The sequence below is a fragment of the Humulus lupulus genome, chromosome 4 (assembly GCF_963169125.1).
Source record: "Humulus lupulus chromosome 4, drHumLupu1.1, whole genome shotgun sequence".
Taxonomy (NCBI): domain Eukaryota; kingdom Viridiplantae; phylum Streptophyta; class Magnoliopsida; order Rosales; family Cannabaceae; genus Humulus; species Humulus lupulus.
In genome coordinates, this window is record NC_084796.1 from 250,408,791 (window position 1) to 250,435,130 (window position 26,340).

Below are 26,340 nucleotides of genomic sequence, written 5' to 3' on the forward strand. Positions count from 1 at the left end.
GTCGTGCATGGCCCAGACCCATATTTTTTCGTGCCGTGTTGTGCTCATACCTCCCGGGCTCATACCAATTTAGTGCCGTGCTAGAAAGTCCGCTCGTATTTACAGCTCCACCCCTACCATAGAAATTTCGAAATTTTTCCAAAAGTATATACCCTTTTATTTTATTTTTAGTGCTCTTTATAAATGGAAAGAGGGTTAGATTAGAGTAATAGGGTCTACATCTAATAATAGAGCAAAAAGGCCAAATGGTGGAGATGACGTTAGGACCAAAGCTCCATAACCAGAATCCTCTAAACCCATCTAAACCCCTCACTATCTTCAACCTCAAGCTCAAATCTTGAGAAGAGAACCATGCAAATCATTCATAATCCTTGCTTCACAGCCAATCTCCCTCCATTTCCCAACTCCACGATTCGCCTCACTACTACTACCACTACTTCCTCCTCCACCTTCCTCACCTCCCGCGCTTCCAATTTCTTCTCCGGCAACCTCCGATTCTCATACCCTAATTCCCCTTTCTTCCGTCGACGGAAGCCTCTGCCAGCTTCTTCTGCCGTTAGGGCCAGCCGAACCGACTATTACTCCACTCTCCAGGTCAGTAGGGATGCCACATTGCAGGAGATCAAGGCCTCTTATCGGAAACTCGCTCGTCAGGTGCGCTATTGATTCTTTTCTTTGCTCCAACGAAAAGAAAGAAAAAAAAAACACAAATCTTTACTGTTCGAACAAAAGACAGCGTGCCATTATATGCTTTGTGATTAATATCGTTCGAAATGAAAACTTGAATTTGTGTTATACTGGTTGAAATTTGTTGCTTGGATATTTGGGTCAGTACCATCCCGATGTGAGTAGGAGCCCTGGAGCTGAGGAGAAGTTCAAAGAGATAAGCGCTGCTTATGAGGTAATTCTTGTTCCTTATAATGTTGCTTTGTAAAAATACTCTCTTTTGGTGCGTCCATTGAATTCATCCCCATTTTTTGGGTAGCTAGATGATTGAATAACTTATTCGTCAGTTGGAGTTTGGAGATGATTGAGAAATTATTGTGCATGTGATGTGCTTAAACCGTTTTGTTCTTTCCTTTCCATTCATGTTGTAATCAAGCAGTTGTGTAGGTCCTATCAGATGATGAGAAAAGGTCTGTATATGATCGCTTTGGTGAGGAAGGTTTACAAGGAGTGTCAGACGGTTCATCAGGGGTATGATCATATGATTAAGCTTACCAATTTCAACTGCCAAATAGTTAAACAACTCTGCTTATTATTTTCTAAATCAGTAAACCTATTATAGATAGATACTGACTTGTCTATCTCTATTCGTTTTTTATATATCATGATTCATAATTTTTATTTTTTCGTGGGCATTGGCGCTGGTGATTTTGAAAACTTGCTAATTTTTTACTTCCAATTTTGTAGGTGGATCCTTTTGACGTTTTCGATACATTTTTTGGAGGATCAGATGGTTTTTTTGCAGGCATGGGTGAAGAAGGAGGCTTTAATTTTAATTCTAGAAACAAGAACAATCAGGGTCTTGACATTCGGTAATTCTCTTATGGTCACTATTAACTAGGGTAATCACCCTTCTCTTCTCATTCCTTAAAAATTGACAATTATTATTAATTAGAACAGTGTTACTTTACTTTTCAATTATACTAAAGTATGTCATCACCTTAACTTTAAATGAATTGCTTTTCTCTCTGTCTTTTTATTCGTTGTGTAATGTGATAAGGTATAACCTCTTTTGAGGCTAGTTATTTGATTATATCTAAGTGTAGATATAGTTGAGGCAAAAAGCCAATATTGGAATTCCGAAGTTCTCCGACCAGATTAAAGTCTTTATAATTCCAAGAGAAAAGAAAAGAAAAAACTAAAAGGAAAAGCTGTTTCAGATTGTTCAAGTTAATGGAACACTGAGGCACATAGCTTTCTTAATAATTCTCGATAAGAAAAATATTTTGAAAGCATTAACATGAATGAATTTGAGAATTTCATTGTTAAATATTGTCTTTACTTATCAATCAATCCCTTGTTAAACTGAGATGGCATCTTTCTGGCTTATATATAAGTATGTATTTTTCTAAGCCTTTCCCTGTTTCTGTATTAAATGGTATTTTTGTTTTTTGCAGGCATGATCTGCATTTGAGCTTTGAGGAATCAGTTTTTGGTGGACGGCGAGAAATTGAAATTACTTGCCTTGAGGCATGCAGTAGTTGTGACGGAACAGGGGCTAAAACTAGTAATGACCTAAAATCTTGTAGCACTTGTGGAGGAAGAGGAGGAGTGATTAAAACTCAAAAAACTCCGTTTGGAATGATGTCACAGGTAATTTGACACACTGACATGTTTTTAGATAATTGAAGCTGATGAGAATTTTCCCAGCCTCTTGTTTGCTTTTAAGAACATGCCTATCTTTGTAATGTCCATTTATATCTAATTGATCATTGCATTTTTTAAAGCATATGTAGAGATAGTTTCACAAACTACGAACATCACCTTTAATTATTTTTTAATCTTCTGGTACAACATAATTAGGTGTGTAGAGGAGAATTGAAATCTCTTGTCCCCAGTAGATCACCCTATTAACACATAAATAATCAACTAAACTAATAATGCTAATAGTTAAATCTAAGGTGGGGTGATGTGGTATTTCATGATAGGTGATAGATGGGACATTTTGGTGGTAAATTTTAGGCACATGTGACTTTTACACGGTGTATTGGGTTCTCATTGGTTCTACCCCTTCAGCCCATAGTCAATACAATTGAAAACCGATGTTGGCCTAACTTTCAAGCTTTCTTTTACAAGAAGCACCATCAAGTTAACACTATCCTTCAACCAGTGGTGCCAGCACAACAATAGTTCTCTCAGAATCCCCAAAGCAATGCATTAAATGAAAATTTTATGTTAACCAAGGCGATTTCACTAACACTAGAAAGTGTATGTAAGATTTCTGCGGGAACACATTTGCCAAAGAATTAGTCAAACGATGGTCTTGAAGCTTTCTTTATTCTTATATTCATCTAGTCCCTTGTGTGTGCGTTTGTGACTCGTAAGAAGCAATAACAAATTTGTTTATAAACTAATATGTTATAGGATAGTGCTAGAGACACTTCATTTTACACCAAAAATTTGCACACATTGATATGGCCTTCATTTTGAATCATGTCTTTTCTCAAAGTGGGACAAACCATTTAGAGTGGTGGTTGAAAATAACACCATGTTATTTGGTGCAAGTTTTTGGTGTAAATATTAGTGTTCTTATCATTACTCTATGTTGTAGGTAATGATAAGACCAATAAAATAAATAAATAATTCAAGATTTTCAAAATTTTTAAATGATAATGCCTAGATTAATGTGCAGGTAGATATTGGTTTAATTTCATATACTTTTATTTATAGTTTTCAATTTTACTAGGAATCTAACTCTAAACCTGAAGTTAAGTCATGTGTCTAAGAGTAGCTGGTTAATATATCATCTCTCCTCCTCGTTTGTATGCTTATTTAGATTTTTACTGTCTTTGACATATTCGGCATTATGTTTGATGCTACTTAGGTTTCTACCTGTGGAACTTGTGGTGGAGATGGCAAGATAATCACTGATTTTTGTCGAATATGTGGTGGCAATGGTCGGGTACAATCTAAACGTACAATGGATTTGGTCATCCCAGCTGGTGTTAGTGACGGAGCCACGATGCAGATGCGGGGGGAAGGTAACTTTGATAGTAAAAGGTGTGGGCACTAAGTTGAAATATTTGATTTAGTTTATTATTTGTGTGTGTGTGTGCATACTTTAAAAATTGGTTGAGGCTAGATGTAGAACGTGGCTGAATATTAGTTTTCAATACTTGTTGCTTTGCTACTTTAATTTCTCTAGAATTATAAATTCCTATTTACCATTTTCTCTACAATTATACTTTGATTATTGTAGTTACCAGTTTCCATTAGTTTCCTTGTTGTAATCAAGTCAGTTTTTCTCATCAGTTCAATACAATTCAGAATTCTTAGGAAGTTTGTGTTTTCTGTTCAAAAAACACTTCTGCTTCACTACTGCATCTTTTTGCTTGTATTTTTGCAGGGGCATAGCTGGTAATCTCTATATAGTGCTCCATGTAGATTCAAAGCAGGGAATTAAAAGGGAAGGCCTCAATCTGTACTCAACGATCAATTTGCATTATACTGAGGCCATACTAGGGACTACTCTAAAGGTACTTTTTGGCTTTTGTGTTCTGTTGAGAGCAGCCAAAAATTTCATATCTTTTGCAAGACTTCCTGAATTGTTGATATGTTTCTTCTCTTGGTTGTTGAGTGTTGATAACTAGTATCTTTATTGTAGAGCATTATCCTCCTGCATTTCTTCCTAATTAAATTGTGTCTCCCATTTCTATTTTCTAATCAAGAATCAAATAATAATGTGACTATGAATATGATTTTATACATTTTTTTTGTAAGTTGGCACATTTGCATAAAACATAAACCAGCTATTGGTTATATTCCACACTGCTGCCAACAAATAACATTTGAAGTTGTAAATGGTGTTAAGCATGTATCAGGTTTCGAAATCTGCGTGTTCTGGATTATGATCACTCCAATCGATCTTGGGTTTTTGTCTTTCTATCCCAAATCCTGATAATCATGGAAGCATTCAATACTAGTAATATTGTAACAATTAGAAAAGAAGCAAGTGCAATTCTACAATTATTAGACATTCAGATCTCTAGTAGTAATTCCAATTTGACCATAATTTCATATAATCTTCATTAATATTTCTTTGCATTTACTGCTATTTGACTTCTTGAATGCTTTACTTTATTTGGCATAGTCTTACGCTACTCTTTTTATTGTGTTTAAATTATCCAGCTTCTTATCCGCATGCATGGTTTTTTAATGAAGTAATTGCTATTGTTTTCTTGGGAAATCCTTGTTTATCTTTCTGCGACTAAAATTTTTTATGCAAAGTTTTTTGGGAAAGTATTATTTATTTTGTATAATATCAGGTTGAAACTGTTGAGGGTATGAAAGATCTTGATATTCCTTCTGGGACTCAACCTGGAGAAACAGTAAAGTTGTCACGCTTGGGAGTTCCAGATATCAATAAACGTTCTGTACGAGGGGATCATTACTTTGTTGTAAATGTTCTGATACCAAAAAAAATAAGGTTCAACCCAATAATCTATAAACTGTTGCTTTTTTTTGAAAAAAACTATAAACTGCTCCTTTTATTGTTCTCCACTTAAAAAATTATATGAGCTTTACTCATGGTGTATCGTGCCTGATGTATGTGCATTAGGTTCTCTAGTTTATGCAACATAAAGGATATTTTTTTTTTGGGCAGTGACTCAGAACGTGCACTCTTAGAGGAATTGGCTTCCTTTCAGAAATGTAGCAAAGGTTTTTCTTATCCCTCTGAAAGCAATGGTTGGCTCCATGGTTCTTGCAAACCACTGTTTGCTGATTTTTCTAAACTTATTTTATGTAAATTATGTGCCCATATTTTGTTGATTGATGTAATAATATCAACTTGATCTGTTATTACCTTTCTAGGGATGACTGAGGAGAGATTTGCCAAGGACAAAGTTAGAGGCAAAGAGAACGCCCATTCAAAACAGGAGACAAAGCGCGTTCCATCCTTGTGGGGGTTGATTAAGGGGTTCATGGGGTATGCTCTGTTGACAATTGACTTAGTTATTTGCCTGATAGTGAAATGTTTTGCCTTTTTCTTTTAATCTTTAAGTGAGATGGAAAATGAATTTTGATAATTAAGAATCACAATCAAAGATTATAGCTAAGAGTAATTTATTGAGCACAAGTTTGTACTCAGCCTGTCAAAGCGCAACTCTAAGTTCAATTTAATTTTAAGGACAAGTGAGGAGTAATTTTATTAGAGGGTTTAGGTTATCTGCTCATCTTATGTTATAGAAATCTAGAATTTTTCGCCCCTTTTTTTCAGCAACAAGAAAAGGTCTCTCCACTGAGTTGTGTCCAGTCCAAGTATTTGAACACATCACCTACAAAAGTGCATAAATTCAGAACAAAAGTTGAAACATTCTTACTTGTAAAGTTTAAAGCATTGATTGCTATATTAAGAATTTATTATTGGCATGGAATTTACACATGAAAAATATTAAGCTTCTAATTTTCTTTAGAATACTTATATCCTTTCCTGACCGCTTGACTTGTGTTCACTGTGCTCTGTAGAGATTTTGTTTGTATAACAAGAAACTAAGTTTGTATTATGAGTTTATGTTAAGGCTTTATCAATGAATATTTAAAAGAGAATATTACTAAAATTTAAATTATTTTGGGGTATCTTATCTTCAGGATTCTTGTATCTTTTGCTTATCCTAAATAAAAAATTTGATGCTTTTGCACTGTGGAGTCAGTATCTGTGATGTCTCTTGAGTTTAACATATCTGTGATGTATTGTTTGAATAACAAATCTAAAGTCTAAATTTGACAGCAAAGTAAGTTTCTTCTTTTTATTCAGAATAATGGTAGTCAATTTGGTATATCTGTGGCAGTTACAAGTCCATATTCATGAAAAAGAACAGTGTATTATCTGGTGATTTTAGCATTTTACTGATATAGGGATGTTATTTTAATCATTTGCTCTTTTGCTCATTTCCTTCAAACCATGCATTAGTATGTAGTTATGGCCAAATCTGGAACTGAGCATTTGAGAAACCAGAAAGAAATCCCGGTAGTACTATTTCTATAAACGCGTTGAATTTACCATGTATGAAAGCTTGTTAACTGTTTTACATTTCACAGAAGCAGAAACTCTAGGGAAGGATTTGCAACAGTTAGCATGGACACATCTGCATTACCATGGAAATCGACGATGTCAGGTTCCCCATTCTTGGTTTCGGTATTTATAGCAATCATTATAACATATATTTTTACCTTGTTGGGAAAGACTTTTTTCCCCAAACTACTACAAAGAAAATATTCACATTCTCATTCTCATTCTCGTAGAACGCTGAAGTAATGAGCGTGATAGAAATTTTTTAGGTACAACACATAATTATGGGGCTCAAGAAGAGTATTGTTTGTGCCTTTTTAGTTGACACACTGCCAACAGAATATTTATTTTGTTTTTCCACTGAATTCTTTACATTTTATAGTAAAGGAAATGTTCCAAGGTAAAGGCCTTTACATGTGTTTTAAGTTAAAGGGTAGGTAACCATTTGGTACCCTGTGTTTTTGTAAAGTATCATTTTGGTACTCTCTGTTTTGAATAATGCTCATATGGTACCCTGTATTTTAAAATCGTACATATTTGGTACCCTAAACTCAAATTTAATTAATAAAATTTTACCAATTTAATCAAACTACTGTCAATTATGTAAGTTCCAAATTTAAATTTAATTACTTAATTACATATAACTGATGACAGTTTGATCATATTGACAAGTCTAAGGTATCAAATATGTATAATTTTAAAATATAAGGTACTATATGAGCATTATTGAAAATAGATAGTACCAAAATGATACTTTGCAAAAACATAAGGTACCAAATGAGTAAATTCCCTAAGTTAAAAGTTACATTGTGTAAGCATGGACATTTGTTGGTATTGTTCATCATTTTCTCTCTCGTCATTCTCTTCTTACTTAAATGCCCCCAACAAATAATTTGAAATATTCTAGGAATACTCCACTTTCCTAAGAAAACAGAATAATAGAGGGCAGTAATATTTTATAAGTGTAGAAACGATGAACACTTGTGAAATGAATCAATAGTATTTTCTGAAGATGTTCTTGAGGTATGCCATTTTAGGCTCCTGTCAGTAAGAACCATTCTCCTGTTTTGTTTGGGATGATCTATGGAGAATTTCTCGGAAACTGTCATTCATGTCGAATATGATTTAATCTAGAACATCACCACTTGATGCAACATATATTGATCGGTGTATTTTAATATCGAGTCAAATATATTGTAATTTAAAATAAAATATTTAGCTGAGCTTTTTTCCAAAAACTTGGTAACATGCAATGTGACTTATCTATCTAGTTTAATAAATGACGCAAAATAGGGTGCCCCTGTTTTTTCAGGGTAAGAAGGGGTAGAGAAAATGCCTCGAGCCAATGTTCGAGTACCAAGGCGCTACGGCGCTGAAGTAACCCATGCCATACTCCCAGGAAAAGCTCGAACGACTAAGTATCAAATTACCAAATAATTTACTATCAAAATTATAACACAAATTTTTTTTTATACGACGGTGTACATAATATTTATTTATAGTGGGAAAAAAATTCCAAAGTGATTTCATTGGTAATTATACCAATGAGCTATGTTAGATTGTGTACAAGAGTAAATTGGCAACAAAAACAATCCACTTCTCAAATGCCTATTTTTAATGGTTGATTAAATTACCAAGGGAAGAAAAAAAAATTATAAGGTAAAGTACGTATAAGTTTAACTTTTTTTTTTTTTTTTTTGGAAAAGCCAAGTTTACTTCTTTTTCAGTATAATTCAATTTGAGAAAATACGTTGATTTTTTGTTATCTTTAATGTGTTGAAGTGCAAGTAAACTCTTAGTCTTCCTATCTTAAAAAGTATCTCTTCCATATGATAATTGGTAAGAAAAAATTTGTGCAAAATTATGCCATAGATAGAATATTGAGAATTTAAGTTATGACAATGTTAGTGTGCCAGGTGTTTGAAAAGTTCTTTGCAAAGTAACATAATAAACAAGAATATTTTGGCAAACACTTGTATAAAAATTATGTAACATAATAAATATTAGATGTCACAGCAGACATTGCCACTAAACCTATATGATTATGCATATGAATATAGCTCTACTCATATTCTGTAAAAGTTGAATCCTTTGGTAGGGACCAACCACCTTGGCTAACTTCTTTAATTATTATCATTATTGTAAAGAAAAAAAAAAACAGCAAATCATCCCAATAACTCATGAGTACAAAACCAAAAAAAGACCACACTTAACTTAATAATAGAGTAACCACCAACCAAGTGCCCTAGTGGTAAAGTGGCATGCCTGAGGTCCTAGAGGTTAGGGGTTCGAATCTGGGTGACTCTTTCTGGTAGCGTGGAGCGACAGTCCAATGAGTCTTAAATATGAGCACTTTATTTTGTGCCCTAAGGATCCCTTTTGCACTAGTTGGTTGATGGTGCTCAGGTGACGCACTCCATCATAGGTGGGGGCGACCCGTCGAATAGGGTCTTGACGAACATTTCTGAGTGGGATTGGAGCTCTTATGGTAACGCCCAGAGAGGAGAGCTACACTGGTAGCTCCCTCCTTCTTTTTTTACCGAGCAAGAAAAAAACTTAATATTAGAGTAAGAGTAATGATATGTACACCAAAATTATGCATCAAAACATTACACTAATCAAATTTAATTTTCAGGCAGAACTATTGTTTTAAAAAGTAGTGTCAAATCCATCGGTGTAAAACTTTGGTATTGATATCATTACTCTTTTCTTAGAGTAATTAGTTAGAATACAACCTAATTTTACCCCATTTTGCACTCTACCTGTTCTTAATTTTTTTTTTTTTGCTGAATGTGTATATCCTAATCTTTAAATGAAAGAGTGTACATTTACGTAAATACCCCTCCCCTTATTTTACTTATCAGATATAATAAAGGAGATTATTATTTTATTTGAAAAAAAAAACAGTTGGCGGGAAACCAAGTCAGTGTGTCGTTTCGAGTCGATACCCAGGCTCCTGTCGGAGACCAAATTAGGGTTTCTTCGATCAATGGAGGACGGAACCCAAGGGAGTATAGAGCTCAACAAACGTGGCAGTGGCAGTGGCGATGGTGAATCGGAGAATGGCGTGGTCGATTTGACGAGTCAGGTACACCTGCTGCCTTGTAATATCAAGTTCGACGGCCCTTGCACTGTTTCCGATTATTTCAAACCCAAATCCACTGGTAAACATCCTGTCATTGTTTTGTGTATTTTGTTATAGTTTCGGAGTTTTAGAGGGTTTGTGTTGATGGGTTTCTTTGGGTTGATGAAAAGGTGTGGAAATTGAGGGACTAAGATTACAGGAAGCTCATTTCAGAGGAAGGAAGCTGCAAGGAACTACCCTTTGTCTCCCAGAAGGGTATTCTGGTATGTATAAGTGTAAATAAATTGATTTTAGGTATGAGAAATTTCTATAATTTATAGGTTTATCAATATTCTTGCAATTTTCACTCTTTAGCAGAATCATTCCTTTTGTGTAAAACTTTAGGTGCATTTTGATTCTCCTAATGCTTTTTGTGTGAAAGAAATCAAATTTAGTGATCTAAGAGATATATTGCATAATTTATTTAAGAATGTATTTCTTTACCATGTTTTGGGTTAATGAGATCAAATTGTTGGAAGAATATTTAAAATTCAATGGGGATGATACTCAGAAATATTTTTGGATGAATTAAATATTGAATGTTTTTTTTGGTATGTTATGGGTTTGCCCTCAACAATGTCAAGATATTGTTCAGCAAGATGCTGTTATTCAAGTGAAAGGAGGAAACTCTAGAATGATATTGTTATAGCTATTCATTTGCTGGGGTGATGTGACTAGAAAAAAAAATAATAGGGTGAAGGTACTGTGGTAGACTTAGATTTGATTTGCTACAGATTCACCACTGGGTTGCTTTTTGACTCTTGTGAGGTAATGATTTAAAAGATCTTTCATTTTCTGATTTATGCTGAGCGATATTTTTTGGTTGTAATTAAAAAGATGATATCTTATCATCTCTTATAACTTTGAATTGTTCTATTAGTTCCAGCTTTTTTTCTTTTCAAAAAAGAAACAAAATAGTACTAGCCAGTGAAGGAATATCAGACTTCTCCTTTTTCCTTTTCCTTTCATTACGAGGAAATGGAGCAATCTTGTTCCAGAAAGAAATCATCATTGTTTTTGAATTTCATTGTTGTGCTTGGCCTTTAAACTTTAAGAAAAAGACTTGTTTTCTTCCTTGTATCATTCCTTTACTAAATGAATATTTTGTTGTCCTGTTTAGGGAAAAAAAAATCACTAATCATCTATCTGTTGCAGGGTTTGTTCTGGGAAAGAGGGGACTTGGGAAGAGAAAAGCTTCTAGCATGTCTGGAGAGAACTCGAACTGTTGGGAAATGAATGCAAACTTTAAAAATTTAACATATTGGAAACACGACAGCCTTCCCTCGCATCAGGACACTTTTCTGCGTTCTTTTCACTGGCTTGCTGTTGCGAAAGCTGTAAGTGTCCACTCTATACATTTATGTGCATAAAGAATTCTCAACTGTTTTATGTTTTCGAACTGTTGTTTTAATACCGAAAGAGAGAATCTTTGTATGTCCCGAGTAAGAAGAGAATTGCCCGCTCATAGCTTGGTACATGGAATCTGCAAATTTTTTAATGGTGGCTAAATAGGTCTATGTAGATCATATTATATGGCTTATAGAAGGGTTTTCAGCAATTGAAATTTGTCACTCAATTGTTCTCTGTGACCCAATTTCACAGCCTATCTTTAGATCATATTATATGGCTTATAAACATAAATGTATTATCTTTAGACCATGCCACTTGACATGTTAAGTTATGAGTGCAGATGCATCAACCGGTGGGAGCTGAAGATTTGGTTTCCTCTTCTATTGCCCTAGAGAAGATGAAGAAATAGAATTACCAGTTGTATAATTTGGTACTTTTGTCTAAAAGGCTGTATTACAACAAGTGTTATGACAGGGTTTTCAAAAGAAAAGTTGTTATAGTAAGTTTAGTTAAACTAAGAAAGCTATGTCATATGCAAAGTGAAAATTTATGAAATTTTTTACCATATGGGTCCGAGAATCAAGTAGTGTTCTGCCTTAGGCTCGAATGTGAGAGCTGGAAAATTAAGGACAAAATTTTATTTTTCCACTCGAACTATAGCAATTGTAGATTTTTGTCCCCTAAATTTTGTTGCTTGACAAAAATACCCCTGTACTGCTGCATTTGTAGACTTTTGTTCTTTTTGTCCAAAATAGCAACGGTTTGTTAACGCAACAGTTAAAAAAAGTTAATTGGTTGATTTTAAATTAGAAAAAATAAATAAAAATAAGCATTGTCTGGGGTGGCTCGTCGTCTGTAGATGGAAGGTCATGCGAGGCAGTTGCACAGGGAAGGGGCTCGCTGCAGATGGGGGGTGTCGTGAGTGAAGGAGAAGAAGGGGAGGTTGGGGGGTCGGGTAGATTTAGGGATTAAGCACGGTTTTTTTTAGTGAAAATTACACCTAGTACTCAATTTAAGTTAATCTCTTTAATTTTTACCCACTTTTTAAAACTCTTTGATTAATACACAAACTATTAATGACCCTACCCATTATACAGTAGTCTAGTGGAACTGACAGTGGAATATTATTTAAAGAGGAAAGTAAATGACACGACAGAAGCAAAGATTGAGATTTTTACATTGGACTTCTAGTAGTGTTTTAAGGGTAATATGAGAAATGTGCTTAAAAAAGTAGGTAATATTCAACTAAATATTATTAGTAGCTATTTTTAGTTAACTAATCCTAAAATTGGGTATTTTTCAAGTTATCCCTTTTTTTTTAATAAAATAATAATCTCTCTTATTATATCTGATAAGTAAAATAAGGGGAGGGGTATTTACGTAAGTGTGCACTCTTTCATTTAAAGATTAGGGTATTCATCACATTCAGCAAAAAAAAAAAATTAAGAGTGAGGCAGAGTGCAAAATGGGGTAAAATTAGGGTGTATTCTAACTAATTACTCAAATTTTAATCAATGTATATAATCTCATCATAATGACCTTTTTACTAATTTTTAAATTATTATCTAATTTATCTCACAATTTAATTTGATCATATATTTTCATCATATTGAGTTGTCAACTATTAATATAGAATAGTATTTGCAATATTAACGTACCAACTTATTCACACTCTAAATAGATCATCTCAAGCGATAATGTTACGATTTTGATTGATTTATTTATTATAATATTTTTTTACAATTATTTCTATATGTAATAAATTCAATCAATTGTCGTATTTATGATCAAAACAACTTTAAACAGCTACTTAGAAAATGATTCGTTCTTTTTATAATATGATATTGACTTGAAACCTATCTATATTAAGTTGCTTTAATTGTTCAAAATCAGGTTTTACTTTTCTAGCTGTATTTTATATATTGTGAACAGAAATTGTTACTTTAAATTAATTTCAGCAGTAATTGAAAGTAGATGACACTGTGAGAGTAAAAATTTGTATTAAGTGTGAGTATAAATGTTTATAATACTCAAATGGTAACAAGTAATACAACAATAAAAAAAATATTGTTCTCTTAAAAATTATATAAATTTCTAATGATAATAATATGTGATTGTTTCCCAGCAAGGTTTTTTTTATTTTTATTTTTTATGGAATGTACAGTATATGGCTATTTAGAAAAGATTACAAATTGATAAAGAAAATTCCTTATTTATTTGTAGATATTTTTTGTTTAATTTTTTATAATGATCTATTTTCTATTTTCAGAGTTGTAACAAATCTTCTAATTTTGTAATAATAATGACATGTCACTTATGTAATGCTAGTGATTGATTTGTTGACACTGATTTCAATTTATATTTCCAAATTTTGCTTATTTATTGAATAATATTAGGGTGCCTTAAATGCACATCTAAACCCTTGAATTTCCTTTTTTATTTTTTTTATTCTAAGCCCCTTCTTTTTTTTACTGTTATTTTCTTCCATGTTTAGACTTTGGAATTTATGAGTAAAAGAAAAAAGTTCCAAAATATTAGAATTAATAAATTAAGAATATTATTCCTAAAATGTAGTAGAATTTTAAGAAAAAATATATATATTTTTTTTTTAAAAAAGTTCCTTATCAAATTTGTGAAAAAATATATTTCTTTATTTTTTTCCTTTTATCTTACTTCATAAATTTTTTTTTTACTAAAATCCAAAATCTAAATAAGGTCTTCGTTCAACTTAAAGCTAAAAAAAAAATTGTCTAGTCATGCATTTTCATCTTGTAATGATTCTGGGCCAATGATTAAACTTTTTCCCGATTTTTTTTATTATTTCTACATTTATACTTCTCATGTAGAAGTGATGGATTAGTTCGACACTCTCGCTTTCTCTCGTGGGGTGTTTGGTACGAGATTTTATTAGTGTGAGAATGAGAATGCAAAGTATTTCCCATGTTTGGTTCAACTTTTAAGGTGAAGTTTATAAGATTTGTGTGGATCCTACATAGTATTTCCCATGTACAAACATTTACCAAACACTACTCTTAAAGTTGTAGCTCTCCAAGTCATTGTTTCAACATGACTCAACTAGAAGGAGCTCTTCAACATGCACCATTTTGTGGTACTAAGTAGATTGTTAGGAAAAGATATCGAGTTAAGTGATTCTCATTAACTTAGGGAAAGAATACAATCACTAATATATGCAGATTAAGCAACTGTAATATGTAACTAAGAACTAACTGATCAGTAACAGCTTAAGCTAACATATATAACAGAATTACAATTAGTGCTTAACTGACCCTTTATAGATTAAGAAAAGTCACCCTATCTAGTTTATTGGCTTTCTTTTTGTAAATACCTATTTACTTATGTTGGTAATTGGTTTTTAAATTTAATGTCATGTTTCTTAAGTTTATATATGTTTTGTGTACACTCTACCATCTCTTAGTACATGTCAAGATAAACTTTTGTTTTTCTTTGTATGAACTTGATTAAATATGTGCAAGTTATGTTTTTAGTGTTACTATGACTGTTACAAATTTTGATATTTGGCTTGCTTTCACTAGTTTATGTGTGTTTTTTATGTTGTTTTTTGGGTTATAAAACCCAATTTAAAAAAAAAAAACCCATGATGGGTTATTCAATGCTTTTATTTTGCTCTGATGAATCTTTTGTAAAGAAATGTGCATAGTTTATTAGGTACTCTTTGCCTGTTCAGGTGAGTTTTTATAAGCCACTTATATTTTAAGTAACCCTCTTTGCATGCTTGGCTGAGTGAGTCTTTTTGTGAGCTGCTTATAGCTTGCTCAATGCTCTTTGCCTGCTCGGCCGAGTCTTCCCACATATGGTGCTAAACTGTCGAGACCAAATTTATTTTAACCAAATTAAAACCGCTTACTAGTCAAATATTTCTTCAAGTTAGGAGCCTCTCCTATTCACTCCATCTCTTTTCTCTCTTTATTTAGGTGTCATTTTTATATAATATATTCTCTATTTTATATGACATGTGTATGCATTACTATGTGCTACATCTACATGTAAATTGCTATAATATTTTAATGGAAAAATTCTATTGTAAGAGTGTCAGTTTAGCTCCTATTAGTAAGGGCATCTTAGTTTCTAGCACGTAGATAAATTATATTCAATTTTTTTTAAATGACGTAGTACATTGTAGTTATAGTATATATCACATTAGTTTTAGGAAAATCTCAAATAATTTATGATACCCAAAACAATGTTCAAATAGTCAATTGCACACATATTCTTTTTATATACGCGTACAACTAACCAGTTCAAACTCTTATTTTCGGTATTGTAAAGTATTCAGAATTTGAAAGTCTATTATAATTATAATATATATCGTTATATAAAAAAAAAATTGAGTTTTAATTTCTCTACATGCCAGAATAAAAAACGCTACCACCGATAAGGGTTAAATTGATACCCTACCATAAAATTTCCCTATCTTTGTGTGTCTTAAAACTAGGGTACATACTTTCACTTTTCATGGGTGACTTTTTAGTTTGCTTACATTTTACTCTTCTTAAGTTTATTCTCCTTCTTATTATCATTAGCTTGGACAAGAGTCTTTAAGATGGGCTTTTCTTTATATATTTGGGCTATGGTTTTTTTGCATATTGATTTTGGACACAATTCATTGTACTCCTAACAATAACTAGTATATACATACCTTGGTTTTTTGATATAAATAAGTATTCTAATTATGTGACAATTTTAAGTGCAGCCATTATTTGCTAAACTTGGTTCTTCATTTCTTACAAAGTAGCTTTTTTTTTTTTTTAATACACTGGGAATTGAACCTTGTCTTTTTCAACACATATTTACACACCTAATTATCTGAATTAGCCTTTACAAATTAATTTTTGGAAGCATATTAAACTATTTGATAATATATTAAAAGTAATCAGGATAGAAATGTTTTAGGAAAAAATAGACAATTTTCTAAAAAAAAATTAGATTGAAAAGTAAGTATTATTAGAGCATCTCCATCCATGTAGCCATAGAAGTGGCTTGACCACCTTTTGTCTGGTCACATGTTAACATGGCATTGCCAAGTCTGCCGAAGATGATTTCGATGCTAAAAATGTCAAATATAATGTGGATGAAAAAAAAAGAAAAAAAAAAATATATATATATATATATGGTCCCAACACTATTTATATATATATAATATAAGTACATTGTTAAAAAAAAGACTATAATATTTGAAATTAAAAATGAATACTTCTTTCCAAGATATTTTTCCTTTTTAATTTTCTACCTCTCTTTTATTTTCTTTCCTATAAATACCAAACCCGATCAAGCTACTATATATATATAAATATTAAACCCTACTGGTAGGGCTCTCAGTGTTTCTCGACTCGTGAGCAGTTTTCGGGGCGATTTTTTTTATGATCATGTATATTGTAGCTATTTAGAGCTTCCTGCAGATTTTTAGAAAATTCTGAATAGTTTACAGTACCGAAAACTAGGTTCAAACATGTTGTTTTCCACACGCATAAAAAAAATTAGTCACGCGTTCAAACATGACAATTCTCCTATAGGGGTTTCACTTTAAGCCCTACCGATGAGGACTCTCAGTGTTATCGACCCGTGAACAGTTTTCGGCGTGATTTTTTTTATGACCATGTATATTGTAGCTATTTAGAGCATCCTGCTAATTTTCAAATTTTTTTGAATAGTTTATAGTACCGAAAACTAGGTTTAAACATGTTTATAGTACAAAAAATTAATCATGGGTGCAACATATTTGAACTTACTTTTCGATACTGTAAATTATTATGAATTTTCTAAAAATTTGCAAGATGCTCTAAACAACTACAATATGCACTGTCATAAAAAAAATCGAGCTGAAAATTGTTCATGAGTCTAGAACACTGAAGAGCATCACCGGTAGGGCTTAAAGTGAATCTCATGTGTGAGAATTGTCTCATATATATATATATAGTGAATTTGTCAAAATACCGAATTTGTCCTTGTCCACCAAACAATTAAGATGAGCAGTTTTTCTCAACTTCCAAAACGAATAACTTATGAAACGGTTGATGATAGTTGTGAAGAAGATGGCTTCACTCCCTCCCAAGAGGTATACACACTGTAAAGTACTAGTGTATATGCAAAATTACCATTATGCCCTTTTGACAATGTATTTTCTTTCTTTCCTACCTATTCCCCCCATATGGTTTTTCTTACTAGTAACGTGTGTCAAAAGGGAAAAGTGGCATTTATTAAAGAGAGAGCCCACAAAGAAAAAATAATGATAATTAAAAAATAAATAAATAAAAATGTTTATTAAAGTTCCAACTAAGTCCCTCACCAAACAGCTAATTTATGTCATTATTGTATGTATGGTATTGTATGGTATGGGTTGGCAAACTTATATCATCATCATTTTTAACATAATTCTCACCTAAAAATAACATCTTACCCTAATCTTTTTCATTAAAAAATATATATTTATACAACTTTGGTTATTCTACTTTGTGTTAGTACACTTTTAATTTTCAACAATTACAAACAAGACCCTTTATTTTATAAATTAATAAAATATGATACCTTTAGCTCAAAATTTATTATATAATAAACTAAAAAATTATCAAATTTTCGTTACCAGTCTTTTTGGCCGAATTAGTTCGTGAGTGGAGAAAGAGAAAAATTTATAAGGAAAAGTCGGAATGTTGAATTAAGGGTACTATTTTTTTTATCGAGTAATGATACATGTACCTAAATATTATGTACGGTAATGTGACATTTTAGCCTAATTAATTACATTTATCAAAATTAGAACCTGCTATTTTAAAAAATACTGTGATATCACTATGTCTAATCTTTGAGTGCATATTTTAAGTGCGTATATCATTACTCTTTTTTACCAATGTACAAAACTAAAAGTCTTATTTATAATTCTTTCAAAAAAAAAAGTCTTATTTATAATTATTGGAAGAAAACATACAAATTAATATTAAAAAATATTTCTTTTTTTTTACATTCACTATTTTTTTTTTCATTTTGCAAACTTAAATTTTGGTTGGTATATCAGATTCTTTGTACATATTTCACATCTAACTTTTCTTACATTGATTCCTAAAGAAGTTGGTACGGTATATAATTTCTTTTTAACTTCTAAACTTGAAGTTGAAGATTGTTCTTGGTTTAACCAAACTATAAATTAGTTTAATTCTTAATTATTATTTATTTGGTATTATTCATTCACTACCAAAATTGCTTTGATATGGTTGACCCTAGCCACACTACGTCGTGGGTGGGTGTGTACTAATTTGATTCATAAAAACAGCCAAGTTCCAACCATTTTTGGATTTTTAAAATACTACTTTCCATTTTTAAATTTCGTTTTCAAAACTTTATATTAAAAAAAATACAAAAAAAGAACCATTTTGATATGGTAAGCTGTTAAAATTGTTGATAATCATTTCATTCGGTGCTTTATAGCATCATTTTTACATGGCATGATATTATATATATATATACATATATATATTAAAGATTTGGTGGTCTACTATTTATTTTTCATGTAAGAAATGTAATTATTTTATAATTAATTATTTACTATATTTTTTTTCTTCTGAATTTATCACACTTATATAATATGTGGACCACTCTCCTAATATATAAATACACTTTTGTAGGGATGATGATAATATATATTTGTGTTCCTATATATAATAAACTAATCTAAAGGAGTGCTATGCCATTAATTATGATTAGGATTGTTGTTAAAAATAATTAGATGATGATATAAAAATAAAAAGATGATTTATATATATATACCTAAGTCTATAGTTTTGTTCTTTTTAATTATAACTTGTTTGAAAGTTGAGACCCAATATATAATGAATGATATATATATAGCTAAATCATAATGATACTCTCTTATATAATTAACCTTGGATGCTTAAGAAGTTTCCTCTTTCACTTTCTTTTTTTCTTTTTCTATCTTTTAGCAAAGAGACACAAAACATAGCAAGAATCCAATGAGAAATTTCCAATAATTTTTTTTAATGGAGACAGAATCAAATCAAGACACAATTAAGGTACCAAATAAGAAGAAAAAAAACAACATAATTAAATGAATAAGAATCTGAAAAATTATAGGTTGAGAGCTCCCATAATTGTCTATATTGTATATTCTATATGAGTTATATTTTGAATTAGTTACATATGGCCAATACCCAACAATAATTTTAGTTCAAATTATAATTTTTTTTTTGCCTACCACCTTTTGGTGAGGAGGTAGGGGCTTTGGGTCTTAAGCATCGGGGATCAAATCCCCCGAACACTTATTTATAAAGAAGTTGTGCAGTTGTCAAATATTTTCTTTATTGAGTTGTGTCGGATTAGGGATTGTTCTTGTAAATAGAAAGTAAATCATACATTGATAAGTATTGAGTTATAATATATTGGAGTATTAAATTAAAAATATGTATAATTTTGGACAAGTAGCATTTCCCCCCTTGAACTATAGTACTTGTAGAATTTTGCCCCCGGATTATAGAAATCATTGAAAATGTGTCCCTTTTGTTACATTTCGATTAACTTTTTTAAACAGTTTGCTTATGTAGCACTGATGTAGCGCTAATGTGGCGTGATTCAAGATACTAGACAAAAAATACATGCATAAATAGTGGTTTATTGATAAATTATAAGAATACGTATCTCTATCTTAAAATTAATATTTATATGTTTAACATCAATAAACTCAATTTCAGCTAGCTTCAGTTAGTGAAATATACATTCATACTGCAATTATGCAACTTGTGATCACATCAGCAAACCGTTGATAAAATGACCATAGTGCAACAGAAGAGAAGTGATTCATTTGGTTTTTTTTAAGGCTCTCTTATTTGTGGTGGCATTTGTAATAATAAAAATAAAATGTGACAAATAAGGTATTTAAATAAATTTATTGAGATACATTTTATTGGTAGATCTACGGTCTTAATCAATATTTTTGGCATAGCATTTTGCTGAAAAGTAGTACAAAAAATAAAAAAATAAATAAACAATAATTATATGGTATGTATATATAGGTAATATAATATCCGCCGGTATGAGGAAGTGAGGGAGAAGTGGGCCCCACACGTGGATTTAGTCAGACATCGATGATCTAATCTATGATTCTCTACAAACGGTCGGATTCGTCGGTGGGTGCGCCTATCATGCCATCCAATCGGACGGCCACAATGGCTTTTCCATGTTGATCCAAGTAAAACTCATGCAATTTCTTTCATTATAATAATAAGTAGGGATAATTGCGGCATAAGTACCCAATATTTGGGTTTTGTACGCGGCATAGACCCAATATTTATTTTTAGTGGCAAAAGTACCCAAAGTTAGTAAAATTGTAATTTCGTCAGTCTCATCCGTTAGGCAGGCACGTGTCACGTTTTTATTGGTCCAAATCATAATTATTTTTAAACATTGGGTACTTATGCCGCAAATATCCCTAATATATTATTGAGTTTGACCAATCACGAAGTGACACGTGTTGGTCCAGTCATCACGAAAGGAACCTAATGGAGGAGACTGACGGAATTACAGTTTTACTGACTTTGGGCACTTTTGTCACTAAAAATAAACATTGGGTACTTATGGCACAAATATCCCTAATAAGTAATATAAACCATATCATATATGGTGTTACCACCACCAACCAAGTCACCTAGTAGTAAAGTGGCATGTCGGAGGTCCTAAAGATTAGGGGTTTGAATCTGGGTGACTTCCTCCGGTAGTGTGGAACAACAGTCCAAGGAATCTTAAATGTGAGCACTTTGTGTGCCAGGCCAGTCACCCTTGCTCTCTGCCTCAAGATCCCTTTAACACTAGTTGGTTAATGGAGCTTAGGTGGCGCACCACATCGTAAGTGGGGGCGACCCATCGAATGGGGGTTTTGGCGAACATTCCTAGGCAGGGTTGGAGCTCTCATGGTAACACCCAGAGAGGGGCGCACCACATCGTAAGTGGGAGCAACTCATCGAATAGGGTCGTAGTCAAAATTTGGGTCCCGTCGTCAAATCGTTGCCAAGAAATGTTGCCAAAAATTGGCAACGGTACTATCTTGACTAATAATACTTAAAAGTATATGCAAAATATAGTATAGTGTGTGAAAATATATTAGAATTTAGATAGAGAAGTTTGATTTCTAAGAAAACAATGATGAGATTCCATCTAAAAAGCTAATTGGTGGAGTGACTTATGTTCTTCATAAATTGTTCAATATTCTCAAACATAATCCATGTGGGATACTATATCGTAATATCCCTTTAAGTTGGTAGGCGTTTTCGCTTAACTCGAATATAAGTAGCTCTTTTGGCTCACTATTCTCGATCCACAAATGATTATTTTGGCTCAATATTTTTGGACCAGTTTTGATTGAATACTCGTTAAAGTTTCCATTAACTCACGAGATCATATTAAGAGTCACGCGGTTTCATTTAAAAACTAATTAGTAATTAGTGAAGTGACTCATATTCTTTACAAATGGTTCAATATTCTCAAACACAATCCATGCGTGTGACACCATACTCTTACAAAAATATATCAATACCCGTGTATCTCATCATCTTTAATTCTAGGAGTGTCCAAAAAAAAAGTTCATAACTCGATACTAAATTATACCAATAAAAGTTCCAAAACCGAGCTTAATTTCAAAGCACACAAATTTAATTATATAGCCCAACTTGATTTGAGAAAATATTATATTTATATATTTTAATTATTGAAACTATTATTCTTTTCTGATATAATCCTTAATCTAAAACATCTCTTCTTGTCTCTTACATCCTCATTCTCTTCTATGAGTTCTCCATAATACCAAATCTCACACTCATATGAGACACACACAAAAACTATAAATGAAATTTGAAAAAAACAAAACAAAACAAAAAAAACCCTTGGTAGAATACATGATAAGAATATATATTTTTTTATTTTGTTAAAATAATTTTAACCATACTTTTTTTTTTTGAAACTTTTTAGTAAGTACACCATCAACAATGGGCTACAAAATGCCAAAAAAGTTATAGTGTTATATAATTTTGTAATGCCCATAAAGCCTCTTTCTTCTCTTCACTTATTTTGTTTTGTTTCATTTGTCTTTTACAAAAACATTTGTAGAAACCCCAAAAACACATTAACCCATTTTATTGGTTTTTTTTAAATTTATTTTTCACTCTATAAATAATTAAAGTACTAATTAAAAAACATAACTCTTTTTTATTTATTTTTTAACTTTAAAGTTTCGGTTAAGAAGAGTGGCATTAACGTTCACGGTTCATAAATAAGAAAGGGACACGAAACTCAATTTTGGTCACCAAATAATCCACTACAAGGGCAAAATGGTCATTTTGACAAGGTTAAAGTTATTAATTATCAATCTTCCTAAAAATTTGGTGGTTTGTCATTAAGAAATTTATATAATAAGCTTTTAAAATTGATCCATTAAATTATTATTATTATTTTTGGGTGATAATAAAATTCAATGAATAAACCAATCCAAATTGATTATTTTAGATAGGAAAGTGAAAATGACATTAAATTCTCAAGACAAAATTTTGAGCTCACTCTACACACTAATTGTCAAACCATATTTTAATTATTTAAGAAATATCTTTAATTAATTAATCAATTAATTGTAAATAAAAGCAATAATAGAAGATAGATAAAAATAAATCTTCAATCTAAAATATATTATTACTTAAGATACGTTTGAATATTTATTACCATAAAACCATAGTAAAATAAATAAATAATAAATGGAAATAAATCCAAGCAACTAAAGTAGGAAAAAAAGTAACGTAAACATAGTTCATTATTATTATTATTATTTTTTAGATAAAAATGTAACTGTAGATTATTAAAATAAATATTTAACATAATATTAAATTAATTTTTTATAATTATCCAAATATAAAATTATTTATTTTTGGAATTTAAAAAAAAAAAAAGAAAGACAAAAGCAAAACTAAAAGCTAAAATTCAGTTGACTGTCTACTCTTATCTCTGTACAGCTAGGGTTTCTTTTAGTACTCTCTCTCTTCTCACAGTCACAGCCTGGACTCTCTCTCTCTCTCTCCTCTCTCTTCTCGAATCCAGAGAGAGAAAGGAACAAAATGCAGGTTACCCAATACTCTCTATATCTCTTTACACACATCTCTCTCGCCATTTGAGCCTCAAATCAAGCAATGCCTGGAGTTTGAAGATATACATACAAAACCCATTTAACGCCATTGTTGGAAACGATAAATAGTTCTGAAAGTCTTGTCTTGGCTTTGGTTTGGTTTCGAGCTGGAATGGAGCCTCTAAGGCTTCCCATTTTGGTTTTTCTGTCGCTTCTTCTTCTTCCTCTTGCTAAACCAGATCTGGGTTCTGACCGAGGTGCTCTCCTGGCTCTTCGCTCGGCCGTGGGTGGCAGAACTCTTCTGTGGAATGTGACCCTTCAGAGTCCTTGCTCGTGGGCTGGAGTCAAATGCGAGAACAACCGAGTTGTGGTTCTCCGGCTTCCCGGAGTTGCTCTCTCCGGTGCTCTGCCCAATGGGATTTTCGGGAATTTGACAGCTCTGAGAACTCTCAGTCTCCGACTCAACGCTCTCAAGGGTGCTCTCCCTTCAGATCTCGCTTCCTGTGCAAATCTCCGAAACCTTTACCTTCAAGGTAACTTTTTCTCTGGCGAAATCCCCGAGTTTCTGCTTACTCTGCGTGACCTCGTTCGCCTCAACTTGGCTTCCAACAACTTCTCCGGCGAGATCCCGGTGGGCTTCAACAGTCTGACCCGGTTGAGGACTTTGTACGTGGAGAACAACCAGTTTTCCGGGTCGATTCCGGAGCTGAAGCTTCCCAACTTGGAGCAGTTCAATGTCTCCAACAATTTGCTAAACGGGTCGATTCCGGCCAAGCTTCGGACCTTCAAGTCGGATTCGTTTCTGGGAAACACTCTCTGCGGCGGTCCTCTTGGTCTCTGCCCTGGAGACAACGCTTCATTACCGAACGGGCCCCAAGTCAACATTGATGGGAATGGCCATAAGAGAAAGTTGTCCGGTGGAGTCATTGCCGGGATCGTGATCGGTTGCGTGGTGGCTGCGTTGGTGATTCTCGTGCTCTTGATCTTCCTGTGCCGTAAGAGTAGCCAGAAGAGGAGCTCCGTCGACGTGGCAGCATTGAAGCATGCGGAGTCCGAGATTCCGCGCGATAAACCGCCGTCTGCCGATGCTGAAAATGGCGGTTACAACAACGGTTACTCGGTGGCTGCCGCAGCAGCAGCTGCAATGACGCCTGCTAATGGCAACAAGAGTGAACCCAACAACAGCAACACCGCTTCTGGGGCTAAGAAGTTGGTGTTCTTCGGTAATGCGGCGAGAGTGTTTGATTTGGAGGATCTGTTGAGAGCTTCGGCGGAGGTTTTGGGCAAAGGTACATTTGGTACGGCTTACAAGGCTGTGTTAGAGGCTGGAACAGTGGTGGCTGTGAAGAGGCTTAAGGATGTGACCATAACAGATAAGGAGTTTAGAGAAAAGATTGAGTCTGTTGGAGCTATGGATCATGAGAATTTGGTACCTCTTAGAGCTTACTATTACAGCAGAGATGAAAAGCTTCTTGTCTATGATTACATGCCAATGGGAAGCTTATCTGCACTTTTGCATGGTCAGTCTCTTTCTCTGTATATCTTTTGCTTTTTCAGCTCTCTTATTATCACTTTACGCTTATGGATTTTTCATATTGGTGATGATATTTATGATATCTTTTCTTTTTCTCATCTATTATTTCTTTTGAGATGATGATAACTTAGATTTGTTTCCCTCTTTTCCCCAGTTTTTCTTTATCTTAGATTTGTTGATTATACTTAGCTCTGTTTTCTCATAATTGCCTTGAGATTTTGCTTCACAAGCGCATAATGCTATTGTTATCTTATTCCACGAAATGGGTGTTGTTAAAAGAGTAGTCTTGATGCAATTTGGAGTTGTTTTTTGTCTGATACTGTCAAATTTCTATTTATTTGCCTTGAAAATATATGGTTTTGCTGATCTGGGTTTTCATTAACGACAATGTTGTTACTCTTTATCTTCCAATACAGGAAACAAAGGAGCAGGAAGAACTCCATTGAATTGGGAAATCCGATCAGGCATTGCCCTCGGCGCTGCTCGAGGCATCCAATACTTGCACTCACAAGGCCCTAATGTCTCCCATGGAAACATCAAGTCCTCAAACATCCTCCTCACCAAATCCTACAATGGCAGAGTCTCGGATTTCGGCCTAGCACACCTTGTTGGCCCTTCCTCCACACCAAACCGCGTTGCTGGCTACCGAGCACCCGAGGTCACAGACCCGAAAAAGGTGTCCCAAAAGGCTGATGTCTACAGCTTTGGTGTCCTGCTCTTGGAGATCTTAACAGGGAAGCCTCCAACTCATGCCTTGTTGAATGAGGAAGGAGTTGACCTCCCTAGATGGGTTCAATCCATAGTGAAAGAAGAGTGGACTGCCGAGGTTTTCGATATCGAGCTCCTTAGGTACCAAAACGTTGAGGAAGAGATGGTTCAACTCTTGCAGCTTGCTATAGATTGTGCAGAGCAATATCCTGATAGACGCCCCACAATGTCTGAAGTGACAAGTCGTATTGAGGATCTATGTCGTTCGACCATAAAAGATGAACCTCAGCCTGATCTTGTCAAAGAAGCATCTGATATGTCCTATCGGTAAAAGCACAAATGGGGGGGCCATGGCCATGGCCAAGGCCAAGCCAAGCCAGAAACCAACAACAAAACCATCTTCTTTTTTCTCTTTCCCCATTGTATGGCTTTTGTAGAATTACGACAAACTTTGCTTTGTTATAGCCATATATTTGCGTGTTATTTTTCAGCTGTATGTTTAATCTTGGGCATAAAATCTTTTTTTCTTCTTCTATTTTTTGTTAATTAGGAGCCAAAACTCTAAATATTTTTTTCTTCTTTTTAAAAAAAAAATTCCCATTGTAATGTTTTTTTTTTTAATTTTCTATCTTTGTTATAAATATACATTGGGGTGGATATCTGTTCCATTTGATCTTGTTGTTGGTTGTGGATGATAATGGTGGTTGCTCTGTAATTATTTACTTTTGAGTTCTTTGCTTTTT

General features: G+C 33.1%; 3 protein-coding genes across 5 annotated transcripts; all 3 read left to right on the forward strand.

The window, feature by feature from the left end:
- Positions 1–212: 212 nt before the first annotated feature.
- LOC133831733 (uncharacterized) lies at positions 213–8,147 on the forward strand. 3 transcript variants are annotated; one of them, XM_062262130.1, is made up of 11 exons: positions 213–654; positions 833–901; positions 1,114–1,197; positions 1,414–1,538; positions 2,124–2,319; positions 3,551–3,726; positions 4,073–4,202; positions 4,992–5,152; positions 5,330–5,412; positions 5,539–5,653; positions 6,772–8,147. In XM_062262130.1, the coding sequence occupies exons 1-11, from the start codon at positions 352–354 to the stop codon at positions 6,980–6,982; spliced, it is 1,653 nt and encodes a 550-aa protein (XP_062118114.1). In that variant the 5' UTR covers positions 213–351; the 3' UTR covers positions 6,983–8,147. The 3 variants fall into 3 exon arrangements, with proteins under 3 accessions (XP_062118114.1, XP_062118113.1, XP_062118115.1); XM_062262129.1 differs by having other exon boundaries at positions 215–654; positions 6,766–8,147; XM_062262131.1 differs by having other exon boundaries at positions 215–654; positions 5,330–5,385; positions 6,766–8,147.
- Positions 8,148–9,616: 1,469 nt separating this feature from the next.
- Positions 9,617–11,732, forward strand: LOC133831734 (uncharacterized protein C12B10.15c). The gene is made up of 4 exons (XM_062262132.1): positions 9,617–9,900; positions 9,992–10,084; positions 11,016–11,197; positions 11,551–11,732. The coding sequence occupies exons 1-4, from the start codon at positions 9,726–9,728 to the stop codon at positions 11,617–11,619; spliced, it is 519 nt and encodes a 172-aa protein (XP_062118116.1). The 5' UTR covers positions 9,617–9,725; the 3' UTR covers positions 11,620–11,732.
- Positions 11,733–23,229: 11,497 nt separating this feature from the next.
- LOC133831735 (probable inactive receptor kinase At1g48480) lies at positions 23,230–26,340 on the forward strand. The gene is made up of 2 exons (XM_062262133.1): positions 23,230–24,875; positions 25,306–26,340. Exons 1-2 carry the CDS (start codon positions 23,528–23,530, stop codon positions 25,926–25,928), a joined length of 1,971 nt encoding a protein of 656 aa, XP_062118117.1. The 5' UTR covers positions 23,230–23,527; the 3' UTR covers positions 25,929–26,340.

Excerpts from the sequence above, each read along its gene's own strand:
- LOC133831733 (XM_062262129.1), top strand. The coding sequence starts at position 352 with ATGCAAATCATTCATAATCCTTGCTTCACAGCCAATCTCCCTCCATTT. Across the intron at positions 902-1,113 it reads AGATAAGCGCTGCTTATGAG|GTCCTATCAGATGATGAGAA; the intron begins GTAATTCTTGTT and ends GCAGTTGTGTAG. Across the intron at positions 3,727-4,072 it reads GGTAACTTTGATAGTAAAAG|GGGCATAGCTGGTAATCTCT; the intron begins GTGTGGGCACTA and ends GTATTTTTGCAG.
- LOC133831734 (XM_062262132.1), top strand. The coding sequence starts at position 9,726 with ATGGAGGACGGAACCCAAGGGAGTATAGAGCTCAACAAACGTGGCAGT. Across the intron at positions 10,085-11,015 it reads TCTCCCAGAAGGGTATTCTG|GGTTTGTTCTGGGAAAGAGG; the intron begins GTATGTATAAGT and ends TATCTGTTGCAG. Across the intron at positions 11,198-11,550 it reads GGCTTGCTGTTGCGAAAGCT|ATGCATCAACCGGTGGGAGC; the intron begins GTAAGTGTCCAC and ends TTATGAGTGCAG.
- LOC133831735 (XM_062262133.1), top strand. The coding sequence starts at position 23,528 with ATGGAGCCTCTAAGGCTTCCCATTTTGGTTTTTCTGTCGCTTCTTCTT. Across the intron at positions 24,876-25,305 it reads CTTATCTGCACTTTTGCATG|GAAACAAAGGAGCAGGAAGA; the intron begins GTCAGTCTCTTT and ends CTTCCAATACAG.